The sequence below is a fragment of the Delphinapterus leucas genome, chromosome 14 (assembly GCF_059928025.1).
Source record: "Delphinapterus leucas isolate spDelLeu-1000000601 "Yukka" chromosome 14, BTC_Dleu_Yukka2, whole genome shotgun sequence".
Taxonomy (NCBI): domain Eukaryota; kingdom Metazoa; phylum Chordata; class Mammalia; order Artiodactyla; family Monodontidae; genus Delphinapterus; species Delphinapterus leucas.
This window is the reverse complement of record NC_143142.1, coordinates 82,113,489-82,136,177: the sequence shown is the minus strand read 5'-3', so window position 1 is coordinate 82,136,177 and position 22,689 is coordinate 82,113,489. Positions and strand designations below refer to the sequence as shown.

At 38.8% G+C, this 22,689-nt stretch overlaps 1 protein-coding gene across 2 annotated transcripts in view; it reads left to right on the top strand.

Moving 5' to 3' along the window:
- The window catches only part of CD226 (CD226 molecule), an 89,210-nt gene extending 67,336 nt beyond the window's left edge, over positions 1-21,874 (top strand). For both annotated transcript variants that reach the window (XM_089895314.1, XM_030762002.2), the window contains exons 4-6: positions 9,942-10,044; positions 14,680-14,737; positions 17,485-21,874. In XM_089895314.1, coding sequence (XP_089751440.1) covers positions 9,942-10,044; positions 14,680-14,737; positions 17,485-17,598 — 275 coding nt within the window. In that variant the 3' untranslated portion in view covers positions 17,599-21,874. The remainder of the gene's footprint in view (positions 1-9,941; positions 10,045-14,679; positions 14,738-17,484) is intronic.
- The last annotated feature ends 815 nt before the right edge of the window (positions 21,875-22,689 follow it).

Genomic DNA, 22,689 nt, shown 5'->3' with positions numbered 1-22,689 from the left:
CTGAACGTAGATGACTGTGTGAAGTTTTCCCCAAAGGCAAGTAGAAAATTACTTAAAATTTTAAAAAAAGTTAGTTCTTCATATAAGATTAATGGCATTTCATTCTTAATAGCAATTCTAGCTTTAAGTATTGCAATTCAATTAGTCAGACAACTACTTCCAACTTCAACTGAGGTATTTCAAACATGTACTGACCTGACCCTTGACAAACACTCAAAGGTGACCCAGTACGTTTGCAGAGGGCTATGTTATTTAAAAGAACAAGAAATGAAGAATAAACACGGATCTGTCATTTGTATAGATACATCTTTGAACCCCCATTTGTATCTTAAAGTTATTTACACTGAAACGATTCAGGGGTTTTTAAGAGTTATTTATTTAACAGAGGAGTATGCTTGGATAATTTAATAAAATAACTATTTTGTAATTCTCATTGGTCACTCTAAACTTCATTTCCAGAGTTAATTTGATGTATTTCACTTTGCCTAAAACTCAAAAATAACTATGATGTTCATAATCTTTTAAGTATAAGAGTAGTGTTTTATTTAATTAACCCACAGGAAGAGATTCTTCCTTTCACGGATGTAACGTTGAACTGTTTAAAGCTCTCCACTGCACTGGTGAGGAGAAATGGCTTTAGCTAAGGTGAATAGTGAGTGAAATGAAAAATCCTTATCAACACAGTGATAGACACGGGCAAGTAAAGAGTAAATATTGAGATGAGAAACTACGTTAACAAAGGATGGGATCTTTTCTGTGGCTTCAAATCAAAGAAGCTCAAGGACATGATGGATGTGCAAATGACCCCCAAATTGGGGCCACATAAGAGGTGAGTTTACAAATATAAAAAAAATACAGGCTTGCAAAGTATAACCATTATTCTGATTTTTTCATGTTTTATATAGAGCACTGAGATAAATTCTTCACTCTTTTAATTTGTATGTGTATATACACAAATTTTGTGAATTAAGATAACTGTGAATATTGTTAGGTGGGACAATCTGCCATATGGTAAACATTCAGTAAATACATGTGCTTGTGCTTGTGCTTGTGGGCAATTTTACACTCACAAGAAACACGCAAATCCCACTTTAATCAAAACAGGTTGCTTTGCTTTTATGCTGGCTACCGTCTCCTCTTCCTGGTCTAATGAGTGAAGATATCAGCTTTGAAATCCAATCGTGCAATTCCTTTTTTGTAATCACTGGCTATTTTAAAAGTGGAGAGATCAGATGGATAATTAAACTCTAGAGCATAAAGCTGCAGGTTTTGCAATTATTACCAGAGCGCTTATTTCTTATAGCCAGGCATTAGCTTTCACATGTTTTGTAGAGCACTTAGTAAACACTTTTTTAATTAAAATGTCTTAAGTTGGATAGAATATTTGGAGGTAAATATTCAGCCCAAAGCTTGCTGTCTGTTTCATATTCTGGAAATATCTGTATGACATTTATAGGACATTTATATATAGGCCTTTATAAATGCCATATAGTTTGCAGTCTAAAGTTTTCTAAGAACCCAAGGGAAAAGTTATAAATAGCAGTCATAAGAACTAAGTGTCACAGGGCTTTGTCTTGGCCACTATACGACAAACTCACACATTATGCTTGTTTGTGCCAGTCACTCTAAGAATCTACTCGTAATTACTCATTTAGTTGTCGCAACAGCTCTATTATTATCTACATTTTATGGATGAGGAAAGTGAGGCATGGAGAGGTTAAGTGAGGCATGAAGGCTTATCCAAGGCTTCACAGCTAGTAGGGAGAGGGGCTGGGATTCAAAGCCATGCAGACTGGCTTCAGGGTTCTTTTTCTTAACTGTGGCACTATATTGCTTCTCCAAGTGGAAGGAAAAAATCATTACTGCCGTCAACAGCAACATCACAAGGGAAGCTGGCTACTGTGGAGTTCCACAGCCTTGTGTCCATCCTTTTAGGAGGTTCATAGGTGCAATGGGTTACCTACTGAGCCAGCACATAGAGCATCTGTAGGCAAAGGAGCGGGAGTTTGATCGCTCGCTAGTTTCTTCCAGCTCCACCTGCTGAGGTCGCCCCAGGTGCTGTGTCTGTGGGTTCCCCGCTGACTCGTCCCCTTTTCTGGGGTTTGCAGGTATCCTGAAGTCACGTGAGGGAGGGTGTTCACACAGTCACATGAGGCACAAGCAAAATCAGGTAGTAGGTGTTAGGGTCTGGAGGGGAGTGCTGGTTGCTCATAAGTCATGTCCACACCAGGCACAGGCTAGGGCAACTTTAGGAGTAGCCTCCAGGCAAAGGCGAATTAAGGTCCTTGCTGGAGAGAACTGGTGAGAGCTCAGCTCTCACGTGACTCATTGGCTTTGCCAACACCTGCCCCCAGGGTCTTCACCAGACCCACCCAGCAGAATCTCCCCGTGGGCAAGCTTGCTTCCTTGAGCAACTGCCCTGAAACCGGCTCAGAGTTCCTGAACACGCCCTCCTTCCGCCTTAAGTCCCTCCTCCTTCCTCTCGAATCCGACTCTCCCTCCAGTTCTCACAGTTGACTAATGACCATTGGACCCAGAGCTGCAGTTATTAGCCATCAGAGTAAGGACAGCAAGGACTTAGCCTTCACAATCTACCACGAAAAAACAGAAGTCTATTTTCTATATTAAATATTCTGAAGAGTTATATTCTCTCACATTTATGGACCTTTATCTTGAACAGCTAAATAAATAAATAATTTAAATGGTATGTTAGGCCTACTTATGTTTTATTGCATGGGTAAAATGTTCATCTTGATTTTAGTGGAACATTTGAAAAATTTCCCATTATATCCTCATGGATAAGCATGATAGTGACACAGTAATGTAGAGTTACACTTGGTTAAACAACAGTAATTACAACAATGTGTTGGGGAATTAGAATGGGAAACAAAATCTCCTCCCTACCCAGAAAACTGCTCCACCAAGGAAGAAGGGAAAGAAAACAATTTTATTGTTGAATAAGCATGAAACCAGAATTGTGATATGCATCACAGGCAGTCCACTAAGACGCTGCAAAGACAGAAGGAAATCTTAACCTTTTGTAAAGCCTGGCAGATACAACCCATTATATGCATGTTCTCAAGGTAAACAGTAACTAGTCCTCAAGTAGGAGGACTTGATAGCATCATTTGTCACACACAGCTCATCCTAAATTCACCTGGTATGACCATCTATGTTAGCTAATTGGCTTTATCCAAAGGAAAAATGAGCTTCTTACATCTTTACGCCAGGAGGTAGTTTTGCACCTCGGAGCAAGGTTCCCTTGGAAGTTAGGCTTCTACCTTCCCACAGAATTGGAAGATACGGGCTCTCTCTTCTTTGAGGATTACATTCCAAAGATATGGCTTCGATTTATTACAGCAAAAGGATACAAAGCAAAATCAGCAAAGGGAAAAGATGCATGGGGCAAAGTCAGAAGGGCTGATTCCCAGAAGGAAAGCAGGTGTTTAGCATAAACCACATTGTTTGTATCAACAGTTTAGACTCAATAAACCACCCTAACAGTTAAGAAATGGTGAGAACATTCCCCAAATCCAAGTTCCCACACACTAGCCAAGAGCCAACCTTGTGAGCAGGCCTTTCTAAGGCCAGCAGTCTTCGGGCTGCTACATTAACTCTTTTCTGCACACTAATTCACCACAGAAGGGAGCAGGAAGTGTGCAGGTCTTGACATTCTGACTTGTGATGCATAAATTACAATCTCCTTTAATAAATAATATCTGTTTATGAAAATGGAGAAATATTTTAAGAAATAGAACATAAGACTAAGGAATACTTGGGTAGAAAGGTGAGACATCTAATATGACGGAGTCAGCCTTGAAAATTTTCTCAACAAATTAGCAAATCAGAACGTTCGCCATCCCTGTGCCGCATATGCTGACTTGGGTACCCTTACCGTACTTCACTCGCTGTAGAGCACTATGGCCCAGAGTACGGCCAGCGCACATAGTGATACCAGAGAATGTAGCTACTGTGGTCAGCCTATCTTAGACTATGTGTTTCTCAACTGACGTAAAGTTTTAAAGTGTTTAAGTCACTTGGGAAACTATTTTCCATCAAGAGAGGCAAAACCATTGCAGCAAAACGTGTACACGAGATTAGAAACTCGCTTCCTCATTGGCTTGCTCTGTAATTACAGGACAATTATTTAGATTCTCTGCACCTTATGTTTCTCAGTTAAAATCTAATAACACTTTTTAAAAATTTTATTGAACATAGTTGATTTACAATATTGTGTTAGTTTCTGCTGTACAGCAAAGTGATTCAGTTATACATGTATAAATATACTTTTTTATATTCCTTTCCATTATGGTTTATTACAGAATAGTGAATAGAGTTCCCTGTGCTATACAGTAGGACCTTGTTTTTTATCAATTCTGTACATAATAGCTTGCATCTGCTGACCCCAAACTCCCAACCCACTCCTCCCCCAACCCCCTCTCCCTTGGCAACCAGAAGTCTGTTCTCTATATCTGTGAATCTGTTTCTGTTTCATAGATAAGTTCATTTGTGTCATATTTTAGATTCCACATATATGATAATACTTTCATTTTGAGGAGGAATAGTTACTATTCACTCAGAAGAAAAATTAGAGGTTGATGTCATGGCCCTTTAATTCTCTGAAAATAATTTATTCCCTAGGACCTTCTTGCTATAAAACAGGGAAAGGTTTCTGAACTACAAAGAATATAAAATCGGTCTGCACAAAGAAAGTCGACCTTTGAAAACTTGGGATCATATTACCATGCCTGTATTTCAGGCATACAGGAACGTTCAACAGACTTCAGACTACCATTTTTTCCAGTGGTCCTCCAAAGCTACAACCATTTTATACATGCTTATCAACACCACTTCTACCTTTCCCCAGAAAGGTGAATCTAGTTACAGGGACAAGCATCCTCTGTTATACATGACTAGTGCAACATGGAATGTCAACGTGAAAAGAATAGAAATTAGTTATTTAACTCTAATTTTGAATGTGTGCGGACAAAACATAAGTTCACTCTTAATAGCTTACATTATGTGGTGCTTAAATATGTAAATAAAGCCCCCCTAGATGTTTTATCTAGAGCCACCCCCATGGCCACCCTTGGATTGATTGCATCATCATTTTGCAGTTGCCAAAAAAGTGTCCAGAAGGTCAAGTGATCTTACGCCGGGGTCTTCCAGGGAAAAGAATTAGAAGATAGGACTTAGAACTGAAGGCTTCCCTCCTCCATCTATTGTTTTCAAAAAATCAGTGTCTAATATGGGACGAAGATTGGATATTTGCATTATACAGTGAGTCAAAAATTGGAATCAACCTGATAGCACTGAGTCTGTCAACTAACACACATCTATCCTGTGGGAACATACACAGTGTGTATCCCATCTGTACATAGAGCGAAATCAAACTTTTCTCTTCTTTTTAATGAGGTAAGACAGCAAGAATAACTTTTACTCGTATCTACCATGACCTGCCCAGGGCTGGGTAGAGGGTCAGGATCTCTGAGTTTTTCTCAGCATGTTTTTTGGTCCAGATATTTAGGTTCTAAGTTGCTTGGTTTCCCCAGTCCCTAACCCCACCCCAGACTCTAATAAAAGATAAATAGTAAACATCAATGCCTGCTCTTACCCGCCTGGCTCTGAGGCAAGGACCTGGAAGCATTTATATCCCAAGCCTTTCTAAGGGTTTATAACTCAGCTGTAAATACTTGTCATTGGCAGAAACGTAGCCTGGAGGTTTGCAGTCCTCGAGTAAGTTACTCATTTATATATCTCACTGACGTGCTTTAAATTGTTTTAACTGTATTTACCTTTCTTTCCTTTTTTAAAATAAATTTATTTATTTTATGTATTTATTTTTGGCTGCATTTGGTCTTCATTGCTGCACACAGGCTTTCTCTAGTTGCAGCAAGCGGGGGCTACTCTTCCTTGCAGTGCGCGGGCTTCTTATTGCGGTGGCTTCTCTTGTTGCGGAGCACGGGCTCTAGGCGCACGGGCTCCAGTAGTTGTGGCACGTGGGCTCAGTAGTTGTGGCTCGCAGGCTCTAGAGCACAGGCTCAGTAGTTGTGCACAGGCTTTGTTGCTTCATGGCATGTGGGATCTTCCCGGACCAGGGCTCAAACCCACGTCCCCTGCATTGGCAGGTGGATTCTTAACCACTGTGCCACCAGGGGAGTCCTATTTATCTTTCTTGATGGGAGGGAAGATAATGGCTTTATGGTTCACGACACTTTTGTCCTCCTATGAATCAACACCGCATTGGGATGAAGGTTGAAAAAAAATCAGCAAAATAGTGGCTGCCGAGAAGAGACAGTAATTCTTTCTTTAAGAGAGGGGCTTGAGGGCTGACGTTACTCAAGCTAAGATCTATTAAAAGAATTTAGGAAAAAGTGAACGTTAGGAACTATTGATTAACTCCCTAAAGCACCCACACCCATTTGCTTTTCCATTTTTTTTTGGTTTTAGCCGTACAGGGCCCAGCAAGTTGGGTGCTTACACCAGCCTGGTCCAAGTACTGCTGGTTCACAGTAACGCAGCAGAGGGGTGGGAAGCTGAGAAGGAGGTAACAAGTAGGATTGGCTATAGGCTGGGATACTCTGGATTGTAAGTGAATCTCTACCAGACTCCCATGCTTTTTTTCGGTGCCCACCATTTCATCTCTAATGCCAGGTACACAGTCTGCCTCAACACTATGTGTTAAAAGATGAGTGAAGAAGATGGATCTGAGTCCAGCAGGTCACCCATTGCTAAAAGAGGTTAAAAAGAGGCAACATATGTCACATTAAGGAATGCATCTGAAATTTAGATTTTATAAGTGAGCAGTGTGAAACAAATGAAGATACTTTTCAGTGGTTTCTACTTAATTCATACAGCTGGGAGCTTAGCAAAGAATGCCATCTTAATTGTTAAGGATTCAGAGTACACTTCTGCAAAGACGCTCTCTACATCCTGCACTTTAAATATAACCACGAAAAACTGGCAGAGTATTCTGCTTTAAGCATGCAGACCTTTAAGTGTTTGTACAATTTTTTTCTGATTATTAAAAGCAATACATAATTTAGTACATCTGGAAAATAGCAAAAAGCTTAAAGAAACAATTGCTTTTAATTCTATTCCCTGAAGATCATCACTTTAAAATTTTGGCATGTTACTGCCTGGCAGGCTTTTTCCTCCTAAGGTCTATACTTGATTGAGATATCATAGCATGCACAACTGTGAATTCTGGCTTTGAAATTTTACTTAACTTTCTATCTGGAGTCAGCAGTTTTCCATTTCATTGGGATTCTTTACACCCATGATCCTAACGTCTATAGCTGTGATTCTCTAGGAGGTGGCCCCAGACCAGCATCACACCGGAGCTGCAAATTCTGGGACCCACACAAACCTCCTGAGTCAGAAATTCTGAGGGGGGAGCTCAGCCATCTGTGGTTTAACGAGCCTCCCCCCGTCCCCCTGCCCTGTGATTCTAATTACATTTGAGACCCTCAGCTGTGTCGTCTTACTTTAGAGTGCTCCTGGGAAAGAAGGATTTTCTTTTTGCTCTTATAAATGTTCCACAAAACTCTTTTTTCACATTTCTGAGCATTTCTTTAGGAAAAAAGTAATTAATCAAATGTGCAAGAAGCTCGTGAAAAGGTCTGACGCACAGAGAGCGATTTCTTCCCAGAGGCAGGTTGCGGCAGATTTCTCTCCCCAAATGGAGCCTGAGGTCGTCCATCTTGCCACCTTCTTCCTTTCATGCAAACTTGTCTTTAAGCACTTTTGGTTAATAAGTTGTTTTTTATCTTACTTATTGTCTTAACCTAGGTTTTTCTTGATAGCAAAGGTATGTTAAAGATACTAATTTTTTGCCTTTACATGTGATGATTTTGACCTACAGATATTTTTCATTTTGACCCAGTCAATCCTATGTATTTGCTTATTTGTATAAATTGGAAAGTCGTTTCTCATTACAGAGATTAAATAATACTCACTTATAGTTTATTCTTATGTTTACATTTAAACATTTAGATCTCTGCAGTCCACCCAGATTGGCTTTTTTTTACTGTAATTAAGATCTAAATTTCAAAAAACAGGTAAATAATTTTCCCAAAATACTGTCAATGAATTTTTTGATCATAACTTTCATTTTTTTCCACCATGCCTATTTAATTTAACCTTAGCATCTACTGTATTCAAATTATGTCAGCATAGCAACCGCGGTCCTTTTATAGGCCTGTGTTATAATGCAAATACTTTCAGGTATTTTGTTTGCTTTTAATAATGTGCCAAGAGCTTAAAAACATTAATTTCATATTTGACGGGGAAAAAATATCCTTGTTCCTTTTGCAGTGGTGGTTGAATGTATTTTTTTGTTGTTGTTCAATGTATTTTTGTTCTGAGTAAGTTTCTCTTTCCTTCTCCCCATCGTATTTGGACAAAACCCTATCTTAGGCACTACATACAAGGTCTTTAAAAGTGTTCATATATTTTTTCTATCTTTATTCACCTTACAGGTTAACAAATTTAAAACATAAAAATAATGTTTATTTTTTGACTTAGTTTCTTTTTGCAGTAAAGCTTGCAAAAGAATGAGTGGAGTAGACTTTGAGCTCTTATCATGAAAAAAATCTCAGCTATAGTGGGTCAGGAAGGAAGAAATCATCTGAGTGAAGGATTGGGAAGAATGCTGTGAGAAGTATGGTTTACAGGTTGCTGTGGGATTCCAGATAGCCTGGGAGTCAGGGTACAAGCGTTCGAGCTTTTATTTCAAGAGAGAGGGAAGCTGTGCTGTTCTCTGCCATAGCTGCCCCTTTCCTACAAATTTCCTGGGAAATTCGCTGCCTAAAGATATAGAGATGGCCATAAAGATGGAGCCTCGGGGCTTCCCTGGTGGCACAGTGGTTGAGAGTCCGCCTGCCGCTGCAGGGGACACGGGTTCGTGCCCCGGTTCGGGAAGATCCCACATGCCGCGGAGCGGCTGGCCCTGTGAGCCATGGCCGCTGAGCCTGCGCGTCCGGAGCCTGTGCTCCGCAACGGGAGTGGCCGCAACACTGAGAGGCCCGCGTACCGCAAAAAAAGAAGAAAAAAAAAAAAAGATGGCGCCTCGGTTTCAATTCAATCCTGTTTCCATCAACAACACATACTGATGAGTTTCTTCTTCTTGTAAGGAGCTCTGTGGGTGGCGGTGGGTGAGGTGTGCTGTGGGCAGGAGGACATTTGAAAGAGGAAATGGTCTCTGGCCTCATGGGATCTGGCTCCAGAGGTGAGCAAATATTTGAATATTGCCTTATTAGCCTCTTATCACAGCTCTGTGGTGTAATTAGAAGTGTTGGCATCACTTGACAGTTGAAGGAAGGCTGGCAGAGAAGGTTAGGAATTTGCTGGAGGTCAAACAGCTAAACAGTGAAAGAACCAGGATGAGAATTTCAGATTCCCTGGCCATTGCTCTTTCCAGTTAATCGCTGAGTTGGAAAAGTAACATGCTTTTCCTGATTATTTTTATCATTAACCGTAATTGAGTAGACAATATTTCTTGAACAAAATTCCACTTATAAACATCAAAGTTACATACTGTTGTGTCTTGGATGTACTTAATGCAATAGAACTAAGAAGTAATCTTCATTTATATACTATTTTGATGTGTTTTTTTCCTACAAAAGATTTCATGTATGTGATCAGGAGCTCATTAGAATGAAGTGATATCTGTCTTGAATGCTTTCTATTCTTGGTCTCAATAAGGTGTCAAACCCACCATTAGATCCAGGAACTAGTGAAAATCTGTGAGGAGTCAGAAGTATTTAGGAGACTGAAAGAAAAATCTTTTTCCCCTATCTCATCCTATTTTTTACTGGAATCTTTGTTTTACATTGTTACCCTATGATGATTAATACACCCTTTCCTAATTTTCCCACTTCCCTTTCCTTTCTGGCTTTAGCTGAATTCCTAATTCCTCCTATAACTTTGTTTCCTCTTAGGTAAAACCAATAACCAATCCATCCTCTTCATGGCCGCAGGGACAGCTTTGTTGTTGCTGTTGATTATCCTAATTACCACCGTCATTGCCATTCCTTATAAGAGGTGAGTATTGCAGCTCCTCCTGGATCTAGTTTTCCCTGAGTAATTCTGACGCTGGAGTTTCTCCATTAATAACCCAGTAGTTGGTCAAGCTGTCTTATGACTCAGGTACTGAGTCCATGTACTTTGAGCGCTGCTCTTGTACGTAGCAGAGAAGGAGTTAAAGTTGGAGGAGGAGGCTAGAATGACTCATTTCGGAATTAGTAGGAGTGGGCAGTGCACCCCTGCACTAAAAAAGCCAGCCGCCTGGTGCCTCTGCTCTGTCTGCTACCCCGTCTCTCCTCTCCTCCTGCAAAGGAAAACGGCTGTCAGGTGAGGGGGAGGTATGTGTGTGTAACAGAGAGAGAGAGAGAGAGAGAGAGATGGATTCTGAGAGAAGATCAGGATTGAACAGTAATAATGCCTTCATTCATTCATTCATTACATATTTATTGTGGCAGTGGTGACTGAGATGTAGTGGCATGCATATTCTAATAAGCAAGCAACGTGATTTTAAATGGTTCTATATTCTCTGAAACAATCAGTGTAGGTGCCTTTATTAAATCATTGAGAAGAAAGGAGTTGGGAGGGGCTGCCCTAGAGAGAGCAGGTGGCCATTGGCCTCTTCTAAAGTTTCCTACCTTTTACCGCCTGTGGCACACTTGGCAATTTTCTAGGCTGTTCTTGGTTAACTCTTCCCTTCTTAGCTGCCCCATGTTCATCAACTCACCAGTCTAGGTATTTGTTGCAATCTTAGCTGTAGTCATATTGGGTTGGAATCATTCCTTATACTTGTGATCCAACTAAAGTATTAAATTCTTAAGGAAAGAAGGAACCGAACTTTTGATGTCTACGTTTTGAATGTCCGACACATGGTAGGCACTTACTGTATGTTTGTTGAGTGAAGGAATACATCCATCTCCACTCTTCTCCCCCAGTAATGTTACCACTCACGCATGCACGCGCGCACACACACACACACACGCACACACACACACACAGTCCTGCGTGCTTATTGACGGGGTTTCCCATCGGTTTCCCCATCTCATCGCCATATCCTCTTCGAAGGCTCCCCTCACTGCTCGCCTGACTTCAGCGGTACTCCCCCTTTCTAACTCATCTGTTATTTTCCTGGTTCCTCTTCTAAAAGCTAGACTGGCCACGTCGTCTCCCTGTTTAAGACTTGTTTATTGTCTTTCCACTGGCACCAGGATAACGCTAAGCTCATTAACCTTGTGGCACAGGTGCCCTTTGTTCTGACCCCAGCCCAATTAATCTGACCCCAACCTAATATTCATTCATATTTTCTACTTTACTTACTCTCCTGATATTGACAAAATGTATTAAAACTACAACTTTTATTCTGTGAACACGCCTGACTCTTCCCATTTGTTATGACACCAAAATGCTGATTTCCCCCATATTTGGCCTTAGGATGATCTGGTCCTGCAGACCATTCAAGGTGTGGGATGCGTGTCCCCTCTGGGAGGGCTGTCCTGCTTCTCCCTCCCTACAAGTAGACATGATGTCACCATCCAGAATCGTGTTGCACTTCTTAACCACCACACCTCGCAGCCTGCTTTGTAGTTTAATCGCTTCCGTGCTTGGCTTCCCTTCTATTCATAATGGCAGGGATTATGTTTTATTCATTTTTTAGTGTTTGATAGCATTTAGCGCTAATCTTTCCAAATAAGGATGGTCCATAAGCATTTGTCTAATTAAATTGAAACATGAAACTGTCGTGGTTCCTTTCTGTCCATCATGGGCTGCCCTCCAGTCTTTCCCTGGTCAGAAATTAGCAAATTGAGGTAAGGATGTTAGTGACACTGAGGATTTCTCTACTGCTTCACCTTGGTTGATTAAAAAATGCACCGAGGGCAGATACGACAGCAGGAGCACATGGGAACACAAGGAATATGGCTAGGAGAGAGTGAGTGACAGGACAGACCTCGAGAGGGTCACAGATATTGGACAGAAAGGATTTAACTTCATGAAAATGCATCAGTTTTACATGAATAGCTAAATTGAACTGTAGAATATCTTGTCCCACTTGGTTAAATGTGATAAAAAGATCAGTGGACTTGAATGCATAACCATGGCCAAACACCACACAGCAAAAAGCACTTGTTCTTTCTACCTTGTCATTGGTATTGATTTGTGGTCGTTACTTAGAATGGAAACGACTTGAAAAATGACCCAAGGGACTAAACAATGACCTTCTGAACTCTGTCTTAGCAACTGTTTAAAATAATCCTGCCGCTTCAGCTTCAGATGTGCTGACCTAGAGAGAAGCCAAAATACATCACAGGGTGCCTGAAGGAGACTGAATTCTTCCTTCACGCCCAGCATCGGGGAGCCTGTGAGCATGAGGCCTTTGGAACACAGTTGGTGTCATTTCCAGTTAGAGACCAGAATAGTGACCATATTCAGTGAGCATGGCTAGGGGAAGGCATAGCACCAGTAAGCGTGACAGGAGCCGAGATACAGTCTAGGGATTGACACCTGAGTCTGTAGGAAGAAATTTAATATTTAGCGAGCAAATGTTAGGCACTTACTTTTACCTCTGTAGTCAGCTTCGAGGTTCACAGCAAATAGGGTGTCTTGGTTTGTCTGGGACTTTCCGGGTTTCAGCGCTGATCATTCCTCATCCCAGGGAAACTCCTTAGAATCAAGCAAGCCAGAACGGGAATATGTTTACTGTCTTTATTCTACAGGTGAGAGGACTGACCTTTAGAGATGCAAATAACTAGTCAATTGCAGAGCACAAGTTAGACGCAGATCATCCAACTCTAAACTTCGTGTTCTCGTTGTATGATAAATAAGTGCTAGGGATGCAATCTACGACGTGGTAAATATAATTAACACGGCTCTACATTATGTATGCCTGTTGTTAAGAGAGCAAATTCTAAGGGTTCTCGTCACAAGGAAAATGTTTTTTCTATTTCTTTACTTTTGTGTCTATATGAGATGGTGGATGTTCACCAAACTTACTGTGGAAATTGTTTCATCATGTATGTAAGTCAGATTATTATGCTGTACACCTTAAACTTACACAGTGCTGTATTGTATCAATTGTATCTCAATAAAACTGGGGAAAAAAATCATCTTCTCTTTTCCTCATCACATTGTATATGCTAAGCTTATGTTAAAAGTATATTTGTTGGGGTGGGATAGGGAGGGTGGGAGGGAGACGCAAGAGGGAGGAGATATGGGGATTATATGTATACATATAGCTGATTCACTTTGTTATGAAGCAGAAACTAACACACCATTGTAAAGCAATTATACTCGAATAAAGATGTTAAAAAATATATTTGTTTATATATATAACACACATGTATATATATATATTTGGACCTACTTGGGAAAGTTAACTCTATATTATGATATAACAAGCCTTGTGAAAGATAATTTAACAAAGGATCAAAAGTCATAGATCTGTGTCTGTTTCCTCACTTGTGAAAAGAGGATAATAATAGTGTCTGTATCATAGATTTCTTATGAGGAATAAATAATTTATATAAAAGATCTTAGAAATATGACTTGCACATAGTAAATTTACACATAAAGTAAGTAAATAATTTGTTTAAATGCTACTTAATAAGTAAATACATAAATGCACATAGTCTGTGATTCTGTTGACATGGTAGGAGGATTTCATAGCAACTAGAAGAGACCATCAGAGTCAACAGTGATTATCTGAACAACCTTTCCCTGGAGAGAGACTATCTTGCCAGCTTTTCAAAATTTCTGTGAAGTAATTATAACCTCATCTTTAAAAAAAACCTCGACATTTTTGTATCTGACCCGTCCCCTCTGTGGTTCAATAAGAATCTTTTCTGTAGGGGGATGAAAATCATCTCCCCATGATAACAATTTCCATACACTTGGATGTAGTTATTTCATCTTTGCATTCAATTACATGACTCTCTTCTCTTGTATTTTCTTTTCAAAGATTCCTCCTGAAGTTAGGTTTTTATAAGTTTTGTTGAAACTGTGGAGAGTTTATCGAATAGTATGGTTTCGGATGGCCCGTTTTCAGCTGCAGCAGTGTGACTGTAGAAGCAGTGAGCCTGGTAGGAAGGAGGGCTGTGAATTCAAATCCCGATTCTGCTGATAACCAACCATGTGATTTGGGGCAAATTACTCTTCCTCACAGTGCCTCAGTTCCCCAGCTCGTTAAATAGAGAGTTTTTGATGAAATCTGAATAAAGTAATCCATACAGGTGGTTTAGTAAAACTCCCGGAAGATTCCATAAAGCTTAGTCGTATTGTCATTGTCATCCAAGACGTTGCACTGTTAGCATTTAAAAGGAAGTTTTAATTGTGGGAAATCTCTAAGTCATTTATGTATCAATAATAACCCACTCTGCACCATTCTTTAGTAAACTCACTGAGATTAATTACTAAGGAACTGGCTGCATATCCATTTAGTTGCCTTCACCATCTGTGAGCACACTGGAGAAGGTACGAAAAATGAAAAAATTTAGGACAGTGGAATTTTGGGTGAGTATGTATAAAACCGCTGTGGACAGCTGCTTTAACATAATCACTAAGGGCATGTGGGCTGCGGGTACAGGTGAGGTATTATAGAGCGTCTGAAATAATGCTGGTGCTGGAGTGTCATTCTTATTACCTCTCTTGTACATGTTTTCCCAGAAGGAGAAGGAGACAGAAAAGAGGCCTATTTAAAGAGTACTGGGACACACAGAATAGGGTAAGTTTTCTCAGAATTGTCATCCCCCCCCCCCCGTTTTGTGCATCATAAATGTAAAGTCAGTCCATTTTGCAGTTAGCAATCTTCTTTTTTATTCTCCTTTCAATAACCTAACCAGTGCAGTTGCCTGTTGTTCCAGTATCAGCTATTTGATGAAATGGTTATTTTCTGAACTAGTCTCCTGTTATTAATACCTTTGAAACTGTTTGTTTTACATTCACATAAATAAAGGAGCAATTATACTAGATAATAATAATCAACATTGCACATTACCAAAATCTGTATTAGTTTCCTAGGGCTGCAGCAACAAAATTACCACAAAGAGGGTGACTAGAAACAACAGAAATCTAGTCTCTCACAGTTCTGGAGGGTTGGAATCCAAAATCAAGGTCTCAGCAGGATCAGTTCCCTCTTGGGACGAGAGTCTGTTCTGTGCTTCTCTCCTGGCTTCCGGTGGTTGTTGGCATCCCTTGGCTTGTAGACACATCACTCTAGTCTGTTCCTCTGTCTGGACATGACGTTCTTCCGTGTGTGTGTGTGTGTGTGTGTGTCTGTATCTCTTCTCCTTTTATAAGGGAACCAGTCATATTGGGCTAAGAGCCCACCTTACTTCAGTATGACCTCATTTTAACATCTGCAGCAACCCTATTTCCAAATAAGGTCACATTAATGAAGGTCTGGGAAGGACAAAAATTTAGGGGGGATGATATCTGGCCCAGTACAGGGCATGATAATATTTTTATGTCATGAGGTTATTGTGAGGATTAAATTAAATGTAACTAAAAGCATAGCAAGCACGTAGAAAAATGCGATGCAGGATATCCATTATTGTTACGATGTTTGGATTAATTTATTAATTAACGGATATTCAGATTATAAAGCTAAAGACCTTTTTGTTGGGCTGCAGGAATCGAGTGAACTTGACATTGTCCTCCTATTCTACGTGCCCCTGCCCCTTAATGTTTAATTGACAGAGGAGAAATTCCCTTCTGGGTGTGAAGATAAGAGGGACACTTATTTTCGTGCTCATTGTCTCCACTATAGGTCAGATATTCTCTTTAACACATACTATTGTGTTTACAAAATTTTACAATAAAACATTTCCCTGAGTGTTATCTAAAATTACATCCATATCTCTTCAATTTAATTATTTGCCATTGAATGCTACACGGCCCAAACCTCAAGTACTAAAAAGTTTCTGACAATCCAGTGTGTGTGCTTCAAACTTCTTAATAATCTATCAGTTTAACATTCTTCTTTCTGTTAGGTAGTTACTTTTTTGCAAAACAAAAAAAAATTTTTTTCTGAATATCTCATGGTTTGCTTTTGGGCACCAAGTGCGAAGGCTGGAGAAGCCTGGCCTTGTCTGACCTGCCATGCCTGCACGCAAGGAAACCGTGTTCTGTCACATGCAATTTCCGGATCCCTTCTCTGTCCTTAACTGTTGTCCATTCAAGCCAATCCAAAGCCACATTTATTGCTGTGAATTTCAGAGGAGGAAAGGCGCTTTGCAACTTCCTCACTAGGTATTCAACTCTTCCAGGCTTTTGCAGAATAATGATAATTTGAATGGTGATTAGAAAGTTAGACAGTAAACTGGTCTGTGAAGTTAGACCTACTTGATTCTGCGGGGTATTTTTTTAGACAAACTACGTAGAAAACAATAGCACTTGAATTTTCCTTTTACTTTCTCCTCGCAAACACTGAAACCACACTAGATTTTCAGACTACTCACCGAAAGACCCCTCTCTCTCCCTCTCTTCTCCTCCCTTCAATTCTGCCCCGCCCCCACTCTCTCCCCTCCTCTGTCACTTATGCTTACGTATTTTCTGTCACACACATACATACAGGTGGTCAAAGTGACCCAATTAAGGTAGAGAAGATTAATGATTGTATAACATCATCTTGAAAGTGAATGTGCATTTATTTTTGTAATTTTAAAAAGATTTATTTATTTTATTTTATTATTTATTTTTGGCTGTGTTGGGTCTTCGTTATGGGCTTTCTCTAGTTGCGACGAGCGGGGGCGATTCTTCGTTGTTGTGCACGGGCTTCTCATTGCGGTGGCTTCTCTTGTTGCAGAGCACGGGCTCTAGGCGTGTGGGCTTCAGTAGTTGTGGCATGCGGGCTCATTAGTTGTGGCTCACGGGCTGTAGAGCGCAGGCTCAGTAGTTGTGGCTCATGGGCTTAGTTTCTTCGCGGCATGTGGGATCTTCCCAGGCCAGGGCTCAAACCTGTTTCCCCTCCATTGGCAGGTAGATTCTTAACCACTGTGCCACCAGGGGAGTCCCTGTAATTTTTTAATTGTGTTCAGTTGCTTATTTTTAAGCCAGCACACTGTGTACTTTAAAAATATTTATTTTTCCATTCAACAGAAATTAATGATTATCCACTATGGGAAAATACTGTACTAGACTTTCCATATAAAAAATACAAATAATGGTTCTCTTCAAAATAGCCTAACATCAGGAGAGGGAGTTTTACATTTAAACAGGTAATTTATATCACAATATATCAAGTGATAATCAAGGCTAGGTCTCTGTTGTATCTCACTCACCACTCTGCAAATCAAGAATGTAATTTCTCACAGAAGTTCAATACAGTGAAGAGAATGTTTTATGAAATTAACTGTACTAGAAATTTGACCTATATCATGGTTGAACTAAGGAGAGATTTATGTTTTGAGTGTCTTTATTAAGTGCTGAAATGCAGTGAATTATTAACATCCTTTGTGTTTGTCTTTCTAGGCAACCAACAACTACAGAATTCCTGTCCCTGCCAATCAGCCTTCAGATGGAGCAGGAGAGGATATTTATGTCAACTACCCAACCTTCTCTCGTAGACCAAAGACTAGAGTCTAAGCTTTTCCCTTAATCTGAGCATATTAATGATGACTATTATGCACATGGCTCTTTATACAATTTCTTCCCACTATTTAGTGTCTACCTTGGATACTAGTTGACCAAATTTATTTCATTTGACAGGAAAAATACTGCCTTAACTAGAGAACATTCTTAACAGAAATGTTTTAGAGAACCTGACCCTAATTAGCTCACACATAAAAGGAAACTTATTGAATCCTGTAATGGAACAATCAAGGGGAGATCAACCTTCAGGCAAGGGTTATTTACCAGGGCTTAAATATTATGTCTAGAGTTAAGTATGGATATAAGACAGTTTCTGCATGCCCTTTCACAGTGCTGGATCCACTTCCTTGGTGTTAGACCTAACTCTCATTCAGGCTTCTCCCTTGTGTTTCCAAGATGACTGCCAACAGCTCTTGGCAATTCATAATTCTTGTTTCTGCCTGGCAAAGAGTTTGTTCTGATAGAGCAAACACATTTGGTTACTTGTCCATCATAAAACAGTCATTATGGCCAGAAAGGATGAAAAGGCTTAAGTCAGTTAAGGGCTCACCTCTAGAGCTAGGTAGGAGTGGGACCAAAGCACCCTACTGGGAAATTCAGAGTTTTATTAGAAGAAGTAAAGGGGAGCCTGGAAGCTGGGCTGGTTGCCAACAAATGCGGACTGTAATGACCTTCCAAGACATCTTCCGTTAGCCGGCTAAAAAGAGTAGGAGGGCAGGTCTAGGTTAGCTCTCTCCCTCTTCCCACTTCTAGAACCTACTCTGCCAGCTTGGTCCAGAAGAGTACTTGGCAGTAGAATGACTAAATGGTCAAGAGGAAGATAAATGTGGCAGGGAAATCTCTTCCTTTGCTACTCTCAAATAAATTCATTTCTGATTTCATATAGAATTTCACTATCCCTGGTTTAGCCTTATGAGCAAGAGTAGTAGATGATCCAACAGTAACTTAATTTTTTATATTGAATTTTTTATACTTTTGAGAATTGTTTTTAATATATAATTTCTCTCAAAAGAGTCAGGTACCTAGACATTATTAGCTTTTAAAAAAATAATTATGTGAAATTTAAATACAAGAAAAAGAATGATAGTTGGAAGTGGTGGTATAGGGTGGTAGGGTAGAAAAGAGAGGGGGCAAAGCACTGGGAGGGTTAGGGAGCGAGGAAAAGGGATCAAAGAATAGGAAGGTACAAAGAAACTTCTGTTGCTTCAAAGTTTGGCCAAAGACACAGTTTGGCCTAATGTTATGACTGACAGGGCAATTAGAGACCATGCCTGCCATTGTCCAAATTCTAGATGCAGGCAACAATGAAAAGTATTTGTGAAACTCAATAACAGTCATGGTCACCTCGAAACCACAATGGTTTGGTAATGACCAAATATAATGATCGTTCGTGTCTCTAATACTCATCTTTAAAAGATTCTTATTTCTAGGCAGTTCCCTGGTGGCCTAGTGGTTAGGATTCTGGGCTTTCACTGCCATAGCACAGGTTCAACCCCTACTTGGGGAACTGAGAACCTGCAAGCTGTGTGGCACAGCCAAAAAAAAAAAAAAAAGAAAGAAAGAAAGAAAGAAAAGATCCTCATTTCTAAAAGGTTCATCACAATAGCTGCATTAAGGTTTCAAAGTTGCAGACTTTTCATGATAACCTAAAGCAATCCCAAACCAAATTCTCATACTGTCTAGACAGATTCTTAAGCTGTAATTGACAGTTTTAGCAGGCCAGTGGATATTTTATGGTTTTATCTTTAAATACATGCACGCCACATAGTGCAGTTATCTGTGAATTACAGAAATTGTGAATGCCCCTACCTATTTCAGAAGGGAAAAAGTAAAACCGACCACTCCCAGTTGTACTTACGTACATGCAATGAGAGTTAGCTCTCATTTTTATTTTGTTTGCTTATAGATCTTTATATCTGGATTCAAGAAGTGTTTCCACAAATATATTTGTAACAAAGTTGGAAGGCAGTTTTACAAGAAAACCATCTACTGTTTTGTTGACTATATCAGATCAATGAAAGTTTCCGTGGCTGAATCTATCAATTTGCATGGTGAAGCAAACTTAACATCCTTTAAAAGATAAATGACTTCTTTTCCCTAAAAGTTAATAAAAATATTACTTTCTGGAAGATTCTGATAACCAAATCCTCAATGACTAATGTAGGTGAGAAGTAAAACATTTCTTACCATTACAATATGGTTTCAGGGAAGATTTTTGTGGCAAACCCCTTACGTGTTGCAAAGCCTCCAGAACACTTGAAACTCATCTCTTTTTCCATGGGTGTTTTAACCTTTTATAAAAATCTCTCACTCAAAATACTTATGAGAACTATTTACTCTGTCCCTTCTTTTCTATAAATTCTTCCTCTGCAGGGCTCAGAATATTTTCGGGGATTTGGAACCTTCCTAAGTCCTGCTGAAATTTCTCTGATCTCCTCTACTGATCCTGCTACACTGTCAGCTGTTATGCTGATGAAATTCCGTTCATTCATTTTCTTTCTTTGGATATTCTACTTAACAAATCACTTTCATTGTAGTCTCTTTAATATTATACCTAACTTGCTGGAGTTGTGAACTCTACCTAATATATATAAAAAACTATGCTTGCTCTCTCTCTCTCTCTCTCTCTCTATATATATACACACACACACACTATATATGGTATCTATAGTAGGTATATGGTATATATATATGTGTGTATATATATATGTACCTACAAACACACATGTATATATTTTTTCCCTAATCTGTTGTACCTACTATTCCAGTTGTTACTAAGGAAACAGATCAAAACAGATCCACGGAATGAAAGGTCAGACTTGAATTAAATTATGTTTTAAATCTTTTTTGCAAGGTGTTATTTAGGAAACAAGATGCTTCCTAAGATTCTTTTTTACGTATATAATTTATACTGATACATAATACATTAAATAATAATCTGTGTTTCCTTTGAATGCCCTTGTTTTAGTATTTACATTAAAGTAACCAGTTACAAGGAATTGCTGTGTAATGACAAGGTAGGTAAATTTGTTGAATGTCATTATAGAGTACACAGTTTTGTCAGGGAAAGAATACATCTTATTAACCTACAATGATTAGGGTATTGATTATATTATCATCAGAGAGACCTTGGAACATTTTTTAAAAGGCTTTATGCATGCTGAGAAAATCACATAGGAATTTCATTAGCTTGTAATCATGCTTATATGGGTGGGAGGCAGGTGGATGAGGTTAGCGTTTTCAGTTAGTAAATATTCACATTTATTCACAGTTTATTACTAAAATACATATACATTTAAAATACTTCGACTATCAATTTACAAGATAAAGTAAAATAAAAATAATTTAAATAGGTTTACTTTTATTGTAAACATCCAAGTTATGTTTGTTTATATAGAACTATGTTAAAAAATAACTACAGCTACATTACAGTAATTTTCCAAATTGGTAGAGTCCACATCGTAATTGGAAATCACTGTAATCAAAATGCTTCTCCTTGATATTTTTTGTTTTTTCTTCTCCTTGATTTTTAATAACGTGCTGTATTTTGTACTGCTGGTGTGAAATGCCAACAAGATTGAAGATAATGTAGAATACAGATGCTTATATAGTGAGAATGAAGGTGCTAAACAGTGAGTACAAAGTTTAGCTTCTTTCCACAGTAGAGATAAGAAAATATCTTTGAAAAATATAAAACAATAGAAACATGTAATACCATTATTTTATTATCATCTTTAGTTAGGCCACTATTAGAATGTAGTGTCTAAAAAGTATTGACCTTCACATGCAGGTTTTTGCATAAATTAATACATTTTTCCACTGGTCTGTTCTTTGGATTATTCTAAGTCAGGTCTCTAGGCTCTTATACATTTATAAAGTAAAAATAAGCTTTTTTTAAAAACTTTTCTATTGCTAGTGATCCAATAGGTAGAACTATGGCTTCTAGAATTAACTGCAATGCTTTCTTAAAAAATTTTACAAGTCTTCAAGGTTGGATTACATATTATGTTTTTCGAGATTTAAAGCACTATGTTGTAAGGTGTTGTAAGAAAAGATCTAATTTGGGGCTATGGGTGATAAATGTCTGGAATAATCCCCATTTATTGCCTATTGTCCCTGTTTGAATGATAAGTAACATAGTCACCCTCTTTAGAACATTTTTTTCCGGCTTTATATGTAATTTCAGACTTGGGTTTTGTAAGGCATGCAAATGTTTACCTTGATATACTGTATTCTGTTGTTTGAATGAATAAAATGTAGAGTTCCATGATTGTTAGTTGTTATCAAAGAATATTAGGGGAAAATTCCTACAGAATAATATTAACACGAAGAGTTAAATGCAGAAAAAAATCAAACCAGTGATACTTTGTAGCTTCTATCTCAATGCAACATTCAGTTCATTTTATAAGTGCATGTAGTTCAAAGAGTCAAAGTGTGCTGTTCAAGGGTTGTTTTTTTTTGTTTTTTGCAAAAAAATAGTACCCTGTCCTTTGCATTTTCCCTCCATTGAGACAACAAATTTCACTTCTGATTATTTTTTCTACTTTTCTGAATAGTATAATATATCATTACTAGATTTTTTAAAATTTTAGACATTCTTTATTGATTTAGATGTCTTGCTCTCCACGAACTCACCACACATGTATACCTTTCCCATGTACCCATCCTTCCAAAATATTTATATTAAAATTTTGATTATTTCAATATTTGGTGTTTATTTTTAATGATCTTGCCAATACTCTTCTTAGTTGAATCCCATGGTAAAAATGATTATGCATTCTCTCCTACATAACTTTTTTTCCTACCTAGAGTTAATAATTGTCTCTTTTTGTAGTTTACTATTTTTGTATTTACCATAAATTTATCTCAGGCTCTTCACCAATGGTCTAAGGGATCTTTCCAGATTCTCTGACATGCAGTAGATATTTAGTCAATCTCCTCCTCCTAAAAAATTACCCTAGAACATTGACTTGGGCTGACAAGCAGTGATTCTTTCTCCATAGCTGTCATCCTGGTGTCTCTCTTCATCCAGAAAAAAGTAGAGAGAGGACAGTACATCCTGGAGTCAATTCGAGAAAATTTCCC